At 33.6% G+C, this 11,620-nt stretch overlaps 1 protein-coding gene across 3 annotated transcripts in view; it reads left to right on the top strand.

Moving 5' to 3' along the window:
• The first annotated feature begins 218 nt into the window (after window positions 1–218).
• The window catches only part of LOC148601735 (uncharacterized), a 31,329-nt gene continuing 19,927 nt past the window's right edge, over window positions 219–11,620 (top strand). Inside the window, exons 1-6 of one of the 3 annotated variants that reach the window (XM_088554375.1) lie at window positions 219–390; window positions 2,723–3,430; window positions 3,923–4,335; window positions 6,243–6,974; window positions 7,896–8,136; window positions 10,308–10,563. In XM_088554375.1, the coding sequence (XP_088410501.1) occupies window positions 342–390; window positions 2,723–3,430; window positions 3,923–4,335; window positions 6,243–6,974; window positions 7,896–8,136; window positions 10,308–10,563 (2,399 nt within the window). In that variant the 5' untranslated portion in view covers window positions 219–341. The remainder of the gene's footprint in view (window positions 391–2,722; window positions 3,431–3,922; window positions 4,336–6,242; window positions 6,975–7,895; window positions 8,137–10,307; window positions 10,564–11,620) is intronic. The other 2 variants (XM_088554376.1, XM_088554377.1) reach the window with 2 other exon arrangements.

Here is an 11,620-nt window from a genome sequence, read left to right as displayed (position 1 = left end):
ATTCGAACAGTTAATGCCATTTGCATAGTCCATTGCATTTGCAACAGAGCGGGTCAATATAATAGCGTCCTGACACTGCCTTACTAGTTACAGACCTCCATAAATAAATCAAATAACATTTTTAAGCACTTTATTAATTTTTATGCATGATTCTTACAAAGATTGACATTTTATCAAAAATAAAAGAGGTTTGTAAATAAAATTTATACAAAACTCGGTCAAGACGTAGATACAAATATGTAGTTTTAGATTTTGAGTTTCATACCAGCCGGCCCTTGTTTACACCTTCACAGAAATTTCTTCAAATAGGTACATTTACAATGCGTAGTGTGAAATAGGCCATGGCAGGACGGTGGGTGATTAATGTTGTTCTCTATTGTTTCTTATCAGGTAAGGAAATAACATTTTTCTATCATGTAATCAGTATTAGGATTCTACATTATCATAATAATTTGTGTGGTGACCCGACTATAGTACTTGTATGGTAATATTCGTAGAAGAGGCGGGACCTTTTATTAAAATAGATCCATCAGGAGATCGGATATCTAGGGTTTTAATGCTCATTTATGCCCTGATTTTGCACACAGCAACAAAATATATCAACCAAAAAAAAGGGGGGGGTCATCCTTCGGAACCTTTTTATACGCCATTTATGGCCCGACAGCATGCATAAGTTTCAAATACATTGTATATATTTGACCTAAACAATATTAGCGTGTCTTGTTTTTTTCGTTTACGAATGTTTATAAAATCAAATAAACGATGCACAGCAGATCGTCCTATGTTTATACTGTAAAACAAATATTCAATGTCGTACATATATGATAGATTGTGTCAAAGTTTGCATTAAGTATAAAACAACCTTGTAAAGAATGAATTATTATTCGTGTACAATTTTACCACAGGGGATTGTTAGTACTACCGAACATGCACTCTGACTATTATTATATATTATCTGATAGTGGGAGCAAGCCTGTGTGGTTGAATTGTAAGCCGCTTAAGGGGATAGACCTAGGGTAAAGGACATATATCTTGAAATCAGTGTTATGTTTGTATCATATTCAATTTCACAATAGGCTATTAAGCTTTCATTTGAAACCGAATGAAATCAGTCCAAGTTACTTTGATGCTTACATGAGATTGATGTAAAATGCAGAATACAAACGTTCCAATGATTTGTAAGAGTTGTGTACTTACCTCAGGTCTACCTCCGTAAGTCTTAGTAGCTTCGTTCTACTCTTCATTAGTAAGCCTCTCCGGAATAAAAAAAATCTGCTGGTGCATGTATTGACCAGTTCAGGTCCCGTTTGGACAGAGACTGTAATACCTTTGACATTTACGTATTGAAATAATTATATATGTTAAATGGTTTACTACATGTAAATGTACGTTCTGACCATTTAATTCAAATACACTTATCAATACCCCATGAAAAATGCTTTACCCGGAAGTACATTAGAAATCGGTTCCAGACAAGACCAGAATGTTCATAAATATTCCTATGAAAACCTTCCAAAGCCAACATTATATACATGTAAAGATAATAATATTACTTCAAAAGCCAATCTCAGAATATAGTCAGTCTTTGATTATAGAACTTCGTACAGTTTAATGAAATGATCCTAGGAATAGATGAATAAAATTAACATTTTTCGTGTAACTGATATAAAAGTATTCCTACATGCTTGATATTCACCTACTTGTGCACTTCACACAAACCCCCAGTTATTGTGAAGTTTTAGTTGCTTGTTTAAAATTTTTATATGTTTGTGCGTGTGTGCGTATGATCTCTTTCGAATTCATGATTTAAATCGTGTGTTTAATTTGTTACTTCTGACTATTATACCATTTTTGTCAAAATACTTTTGAGTTTCGTATGCATCTGCAATTACGGTGTCGTTTGGTTGCGCATTCAAGAGCTGCATACAAATGTACATATGCATGATCATATCCTGTGTTTTTTTTGTTTGTTTGTTTGTTTTTTTTTTGTTTTTGTTTGTTTATTTTTTTTTTATTTTTGGTTTGTTTTGTTTTGTTTTTTTTTCATGATTTCATGCATAGAAGTCATTGACATTATTGGTCTCGTCATCAATTGTTTCAGTATTGTGCAAATGCAACTTGCGCCTGTCGCCTAGTTTACTTAAACTGATACTGACGCTGCATTTATATGGGACCGAGTGCTAGCGATTTCATACAATATGTATATGTAATGGATCTTACACATGAATGATTAAAAAAAATATCGCTGTTCCGGAAATAAGGTAATTTGGAGATAATTGTTGGAGCTGTGTGGTTTTTATAAAGAAAATAAAAATGCAACCAGGGAAGTGAAATTACACTTAATATACTAAAATATGCAGGGATATAGACTGTGCTATATGTAAAGAATGTCTCGCATACACGTATATGTAACACTGCAGGTCAAATCGTCACCAATAGCAGCAGGGCGGTGCATAAAAGTTGTTATTCAGAATAAAGTGTATTAGTATTTATATTTACGGTAAATGAAATGTTTTTGACAAAATGAATTATACAAGTCACATTTATATTTTTCAAGGCACTGAAACACTTCCGATTAAAGTTTTTGGAAAACTATTTTGCATGGGTTTCAACCGAAGATAGTGGCTCTTATATGTACTACTTGTAGCAAGTTCAATACGAATGGCTACATTTCTCGTAGTGTTTAATTATACTACAAAATGAATTGTGAAACATTTTACAGGGTTAACAGATGGACAGATTGCCAAACAAATAGATTTAGATGATATCGCTAATAATTTATTGGTTCGAGTGAAAGTAGAAGACAATCTTCAGTTTGATGGCAGAAAACATTTATTTCGGGTTACTCTAGAAAATAACGGATCACGGTCATTATCTGGGACGAATTGGAAAATTTATTTATACAGTTTTTTCGTGCTTGAGGCAGACCATATTCTTGTTGACAAGGGAAACTATATTCTTCCCGAGGGTTATATTTTGGAGGATTATAATCTCAAAGTTAACCAAGTCAAGGGTTGTCTACATTCTCTTACACCAGTTGATGGGTTTCAGGAGATCAAACAGAAAGAAAGTCGAGAAATTCACTTCTTTGCTTCTCTTTGGGCTGTTTCAAAGACTGATATACCTCCAAACTGGTATATCGTTGCAGACGGGTTATCTCCCCGCGTCATTGGTAGCACTTCCGGTGACTTTGTTGACGATTTCACTGAACCTTATGAATGGAAGAGAGGTAAATCGGATCTCTACAATCCGTATACTCCACTTGAACGATTTAATCGATATGAGGCTACCAAAGAACATCCCCAAATGAAAATAACTATTCCGACGCCAAAAAAAGTTGTTGATTATGACCGCTACGAAATATTAGATATGTCTGGGGATGTTTATATACTATCCAGCTCATTGCAGAATGAAGTTTCCTATCTCTCTAGTAAGTACAATACACTATTGGTAGTGGTAACTATCTGTTTTACCCCACCCACATTTTTATACCATTACATTTGAAATTACAATGAAAATCTACAATCTAATTAAGTTACAATTTTACTTTCTCAAATATAGTTTTTATCCTCCACTTTAATTTGGGTATATTGATAGCTAGGGTACCCGTCCTTCCTTTCTTCCGTCCGTTTTGCAGTGGCGTACCAATTTCTTATCCGTTACTACTCTTATACTACCTAAAGTAATATTACGAGGCGTTCAAAGTATCTTAATTCGTACGTTTTCTCATTGTGCACATCTTTTTTTAGATTTTGATCCAAATCAGCTTGGTATTCAAAAGGTGCATATTTTTAAATAGGGAGTTGGGTACATGTATGAAGTTAGTGAGCATTGCTCACAATTTTTTTTTCTAGTTCGAAATGTCTCTTTTTGTCACTACTAGTAATTACCATTGCTCGCATAACAATTTCTATTTCTAAAGATAAAACCGGATTTCAGCCTGCCAATTCTAAAGTGGACGGAGCTGTTAATATTCTGCTTAAATTGGATAATGCCATTCAGTCAACTGAGGGGTACGAACTAAAGACAGACGTCAATTTAAAAGAAATAAATATAACAGCTAAAACAGAAACTGGTACATTCTATGGAATTCAGACGCTCTTGAGCATGTTAGTGGAAAACGGGAATAGAGTTCCAAGGGTTCGTTTGTACGACGAACCTCGTTATGAGTTTAGAGGAATGCATATTGACATTAGCAGAAATTTTCAATCGAAGACAACCCTTTTAAGGACGATTGACGCAATGGCTACATATAAATTAAATAAACTCCACCTCCATGCAACGGATGATGAGGGATGGAGAATAGAAATAAAAGACTTACCGGAACTAACAGAGGTAATGCAGATGTACACACCCATGAAGTTATCCATACCTAGTGACAATTTTAGTAATTAGTCTCCTACCAGCGACTTCATGCAAAAACTTTGTTTTTCGGGGTTTTTTTTGGAGGGGGTATGCTTGTGAATATACATTTGATACTTTAAATCAGTACATTATTTTACCATGACAAGTTCAAATGTTGCCGTTTGATTTTTTTTATGGGTATGACCCTTAGATTTAGATAAAGATATACAAAATATCAGTCTCCCGGAAGTTTCATGTTAGCAAATTATGCATGAAGTTTGCATTCTGTTCAAAAGATTTTCTTTCTTTAGGGGATTTTGTATTGCCATGCAATATTCTCAGAATGCCTGTACGTTTTGTTATGCGCGTACTTTGTTTTAGAACCATATTTGTCCACAATAAATTGTTTTCCAACTAGTTTTCTAAATCATATCTGATTTATTAAAATACATGGAGTTCAACACATTTTATTATGTAGCAGAAAGAATAAATAGAATAAATCTAAAGAAGCCCTTCGGTAGAAAGGTTTTAAAAATATCTTTTATTTTATAGACTTTATTTTCGAATTTTATAATTATCATGTTTCATGCAAATCCCAGTTTTGAACCGTTTGAATCATGACTTTTGTCCATACATCATGCAAGTAGTGAGTATTGGATTGAGATTCTTACACGTATCAAAGCAATCTAAAAACTTCTTTTATTTTATAACACGAGCAGTTTTTTGCAAATATTTCATTTGTTTTGAATTCACATGTTCGAAAAAACATTTTTTCCTTTACAAAACATATAATTATATATGTTTTTCATTCGTTTTTACATGTATTAGACCAACTTGTGAAGCTATGAATAACATAACTATATGTATAAGTTAAAGTGAAAAACACATATTTGTCTTACGATTTTAAACCAATATATTTTTTGTAAATTTTTTATACACAAATCCTCAATTGCCATAATTTCACTATAAAACATGCTTCTACGGTTTTAACTGACAAAAAACATATGCATTATTTTCCGTGTATGGATAATAAGCTGTCTAAACCACCTCCATTTTCCATATCAGTTCTTGCTTTTCATAGAAATCAAAACGTTTGGTGCTTTCCATTATACCCTTTTGTGCTAACGATGGGGTAGTCGATGAGCATGCGTAGAGCATGCTCCATAAACACTTCCGCGAGGAAAATTCTTTTGTTCTACCCAAGCCCTACCTCGCGGAAGTGTATATTGAGCATGCTCACCAACTTACCACAAAAGGGTCTATTATACGGTTCGTTCCACTTAAACCACAGATTCCGTGTTCCATTAATGGTTCGTACCATGTGTTTTTTCTAAGACAACGAACCTGATGAACCGGAAGTTGTAAATAGAAATTTGGTTCGTACCGGTTAACGGAAAACAAGCAATGTTTCCAGATCAGACACAATTATAACACATTTGTACATACACACGTAGCATTAGCAGCAACAAAATAATGTTAGGTATTAAGAGCTATGCAGAGAATTATAGTCCGAACTTTCTTAATAGTGAAAATGTATCGGGTATAACCCATTAGTATTTTGAGAACCAACCAAATCATTGACAAGTGGAGAAAAAAAATACTGGTTGTATATGCGTTTGCGAATAAAAAATGGCGGGATATATTTTTCAATAGAATTTAACTGATCTGCTTGGACTAGTTTTTTTTTCTTTCTCAACATTAAAGAAAACTTTTATTGATTTTAAAAGATATCACTTTCTAATTGGTTTTAGGTTGTTTTGACAGTTGGAAGGGAAGGAAAGAAATTAAAATCCCCCCCCCCACGCATTAAAACACTTGTATTAACATAATGCATTAATTATTGCAACAGTGTTACAATATTCTGACAGATGACATCATGAGCCTGTTTCTATTTTTAGATTGGATCTAAAAGATGTCATGATCTTGAAGAGAAAACATGTCTACTTCCACAGCTAGGTTCAGGTCCAGATATATCAACTTCCGGAAGCGGCTACCTGTCCACTGATGAATACATTGAACTTCTGAGATATGCAAAAGCTCGCCACATTGAAGTTATACCAGAAGTTGACATGCCAGGCCATGCACGTGCAGCTATTATTTCAATGGAAAACAGATACAATAAATTTATCAAAATAGGAAATCAAACTGAAGCAGAAAAGTATAGATTATATGATCCAAATGATCATTCAAAATACCTTACAAACCAGTTTTTTGCAGACGGATCCCTTACACCATGCCTGAATTCTACTTTTCGCTTCGTAGACAAAGTTGTTAAAGAACTCAAAGCCATGCATGAACAGGCTGGACATCCTTTACGAATATTTCATTTCGGTGGTGACGAAATCGCGCGAAATGCATTGAGCAACTCTTCAACTTGTCAAAAACTGGGATATACCGGAAAGAGTGCGAGAACGCAGTTGAAAAACTTAATGGTTAAACGCATTGCAGATATCGTACACAAATACCACTTGGATTTACAGGGTTGGGAGGATGGATTTATTGAAAATGACGGAATGCCGTTTCATAGGGAAAATTTTCCTAACTCTGATGTTATCAGTAATGCATGGGATAATGTTTGGGAATGGGGAGAAGGAAGAAGAGCGTACAACTTCGCAAATGCAGGATACAAGGTATGTTTAAAAAACACAGATAAATGATTAGCGCGCTAAAGAACCTTGTTTAACCCCATATTTATACCGGAAATGGGCCTGTGATTTGCATTTGTTATATGAAGTCAGAACCTTTGCGGTGGTTTCTAAATTTCCGGTCTTTATTTTGATACAATTTGTTATACGGACTTTCCTTTTTTACTTTTTGACTATTGCCTAGAGTTTATCTGTTCGGTAATTTTGTACTTACCCTTCATTTATAACTGGAATTACGGTGAGATAACCTGCACCACTTTGGCATGAATTTGCACTAAGCCTCCTTATTGAATCTAAGATTTTTCATATAAACCAAAATCCTATTTAAAAAGAAGGTCAAAATAAAATTCTCGGAAACAAAATATATGTATCAATATTCGCAACAACTTTTGTTTCAAAATCAAATTTAGTACCCAATACCATGAAGAATCATGGAAACGTCTGGTTGATTCACAAAAATTAAAAAAATATAAAAAAAGTACTTGTTGTCAAGTGCTAAATGATATTTGATTCTTGATACCATTCCTAGAAAGATTCATAAAAACACAAAGCATTCAGGGGTGTTGTATATTAAAATTACTTCTTTGCTAACTGTTTAATTTTACTCAATATGATATGCCTACACGAACCATCATTTCGTTTAAGTACAGTGTTTGTATTTCAGTTGAGAAGTATAAAAGCATAGTTTATTTCAGTATATACTTCATTTGAATGAAAAATTGTGAACTTATTTTTATATGTGTTTAATGGCAAATCAAACAATATACATTTATCTTTAAAAAAAACCAGCTGAAGCATTTACTCGCTTTGTTTATTCCAGATCCGATGTAGACTGTGTGATAGATCACAGTGATATGTTTGGCATTTCAGTTATTTAATTGATTCAACAAATAAGATCTTTTTTAGGTTGTTATGTCACATGCAACACATTTATATTTTGACCATCCGTATGAACCAGATCCGGAAGAGAGAGGACTATATTGGGCAACACGATTTGAAGACTCGTACAAAACATTTCGATTCCAGCCGGATACATTATATGAAAATATTGGTGTCAATAGATTTGGAGAGAAGCTAAAAAAGGAAGAAGTATGCGCGCCAAATAATACAAAATGCCCACCACTCGAGAAACCGGAGAACATCATTGGTAAATACTACATATTATAATACGCTCCCGAAGGGAGCCTTTATGGTTGTATTATCAACTTGGTTCTGTTTCCTTATGGCAAGAAAAAGCATCAATATCCGGTTTGTACCTGCATTTTCAAGAGCCGAAAAACATCATAATGGCAGCTTCATTTGCGTATACTTGTAAATGTGTGATTGAGAGCAAAACCAGTGTCGGAAAATATTTGCTAGTTTCGATAATTAAATAAAATCGAATCATAGATTTTCCAAGATATGGTTGGCATTGTAGTCTGCAGTATGACGTCCAGATGTTTACGAAAATTACAAAATCAATATTACCCATAATTCTCGGGTCATAAAAATTGCGAAACGAACCAAAACGAAACGAAGATAATCGATAAAAGAAAGAATGGAAACGAATCAATTCGATAAAATGAATCAAATCGTTATAAAAACATAATTTAAGTATACAAAATGGAACGGAATGAAGCGAAACTAAATGCAACAAAAGAAATCTTTGAAGACGTTTCGCAAAAATAAGAACCATAATGTTAGACATTTCGGACCATGACACCCAATAATTCCTTATGAATGCCGGACATTTCGCCCAATAGACATATCAGACCACGACAATGAGTATAATGCTTTAGGATAAATATATATCATAACAAAATTTGCCATACTTGAAAGTTATAAGTATAAAATATCTAATCAGAACTGACACAAATTATCAAAGTTGTTTTTAATCCATGTTTTTTTCGGGAACGTTAAAAGGTTTTACCTTCATCATATTACTTAATATAAATATGAGACAGGTGAAACCTGAAACTCTCCCGAAAGACATAATTTCATACACCTTTTATTTTGTTAGCCCTGTTATATTATTCCTTATACCTTCGAATATGGTATAAGTCGTCTTCATATATTGTTTGAATACATACTAAAAATTGTCATTGTCCGAAATGTCAATGGACCGAATCGTCTGGCAATGATTAGCTGATTACATCATTTTCGTAAACATTTGGGCGCCATTTTTAGTTTTTAAAAGGCCAATAACACCAAAACAAAGAAACGGATACTTACAAAAATGTAAAGCATATCTTATGTAAATAGATAAACAATTTTTCAAATTAGCTGGAAGCATTTTTATTTTTTTTTGCGCAATATATGGAATAAAAACCCTTTCAATGAACCCATGATTTGATAACATCAAATCAGAAATATATAATCAATAAAGCTTTTTTATTTGTCCCTTCCGAATTTATCACGACCATGATCTAACCTGTGTGATATGAAACGGAACATGATAGAATGAATGTGAAAATGAGACCTTTGAATTTACTCGAGTTGATGACGACCATGGTAATTCTGTCCGATATAAAATAACAAATATCAAAATGAATGTAAAAAAACGAAAATGAATGTTGAAATTTGATCTTGCTCTCCGCCGATCCCCCAAACATTTCCGTTTTAAGATTTTTAGAATTTCATTTTTAAAACAACATCCTTAAAATGTAACCTGTAATACTTTTCAGTCTTTTAAAAAAAACCAACAAAATATCGAAAAAGGAGAAAAAACAACTAAAACTTCTAAACTGTCCCATATTTTAAATTGCAATGCAAATAATGGTGAAATCAAATCTTCTGTAGTTCTCAGGTCATGTGTTGAATTCTTGAAGATGAATGTTATGAATATATTTGTCTTCTTAAACTAATCTCGTATAATGCATCACTTCCAACTGTACTATTCTACCAGTATAGGAACATTTGCGCTCCGCCATATGAGGCTTAATTGCCCGATCCTAACTACCTCTCCCTATTACCACTGGCAATCGAAATGCATCAACCCTATTGTCCTTGTGTCCTATCCCATTTTTTTCGTTTTACCACCATTTCATGTTCATCGCCTGGATAGAGCTGAAATATTGCTGCTCGGGCGTTAAACTCCAACAATCAAATAATCAATCAATCAATCAATCAATGATCATTGACATCATGGTGTCCAATTTGACAATAAATGTACAGAGGTTTATTTAATACTTTTCAAAAAAGCTGCTGGCTAATAGTGTACAGAGGCTGAAAGAAAAATGACATTTGTGACAGTTTTCATAAGATATTTACAGAATTCAAACCTCACGCGAATTTCGTATGAACTATTTAAATTTCAATGTTTGTTTTGCACTATAAAAGGAATGCAAGGACATCTGTGGAGTGAGACGTCACTGAATGATAAACTGTTTTACTACATGGTTTTTCCAAGAATCCTGGCGCTTGCAGAACGAGCATGGCACAAGGCATCATGGGAAAACATGGCATCAAACGTCACAACTCGTGGTCAACAAATGACAGAGGATTGGGATGATTTTACACATACAGTTGGTAATAGAGAATTGAAACGATTAGATGAGATGGGAATAACATACAGAGTGACCCCACCTGGAGCAAGGTATTATTTGGGAAGAGTAGATAGTACTGACCTCTCAAATCATTAAGAACCCCTTACACTTACTGTACGATCGACCAAATGATTTTTTGCAAAACAAAAAAAAAATGAATCAAATGTATACTAAACATCATAATAAAAGCACCCCTTCTTTTCTGTCGTAACATCGTATATTCCAAAGAAATTAACGTCAGTTGTGCTATACTTTTGTTTTATTTCAAGAGAAAGTAAAAAAACTAATTTTGCCATACTAAATCGGTAATTGTGTCAGCCGCGTGTCTAAACCATACTGCATCAATTTTTTTGACTTCCAAAATAGTATGAATTGGCCATGGTGAATTAACGTATTTGTCACGTATCTTTACACATTTTCTAAACTGTTTTTTTTTTTTAAACTGGCTATGATCTGTGAAATATAACCAAATCATCAGCTTTGCCTACCTAAGTCGACCTTGCGGTTACAATATCTAGATTATTGTACAAAAGTTTACGTATGTACGCATTAACGCATATAAAACTACATAAAGCTGTCTTAAGTGTTCTGCCGTTGAGCAAGAATGAAAACTTGTTGGTATTCCATTACTACAAAGTAATTGTATTGTAGAAGTAACACTCATCCTTATTGGAGAAAACAAATTTCGTCCGTCATCTCATTCACCAAATATTGTAACGTGACTGTGACGTCATCAGCATTTTTTAATGATTTAACCGTTAAGTTTTGTTATTAAAACCAAAATGACTGATATATTATTTCTGTCTATTTAATAAAAATTTAATTCCCACGTGTGCATCACGTAATTGTTGCTATTTCTTCATATTCAGACGGAAACATATAACAACCAAGTTTGAATGATTTCAAATAACAGAACGCCATTGTCATTGGCGACTAGACAGATGGAATTTGATTTTTTTTGTATGCTTACCGTACCGGTTCACTTGGTCCATGCTCCCAGTTTTAGGTGGAGTCAGAGTTGCTCATTTGCGTTTGTTTCTTTGTACGTGTTATTTTAGTTATTTCATGTTCCTCGTTATTTTTTCACTGTCTGGTTTATGTCTTCGT

This window comes from Perna viridis, chromosome 12 (assembly GCF_037379345.1).
Source record: "Perna viridis isolate PV_CMFRI_1.1 ecotype Kerala chromosome 12, ASM3737934v1, whole genome shotgun sequence".
NCBI lineage: Eukaryota > Metazoa > Mollusca > Bivalvia > Mytilida > Mytilidae > Perna > Perna viridis.
The sequence above is the reverse complement of the archived record's forward strand: the minus strand, read 5'-3'. Positions and strand labels throughout refer to the sequence as shown.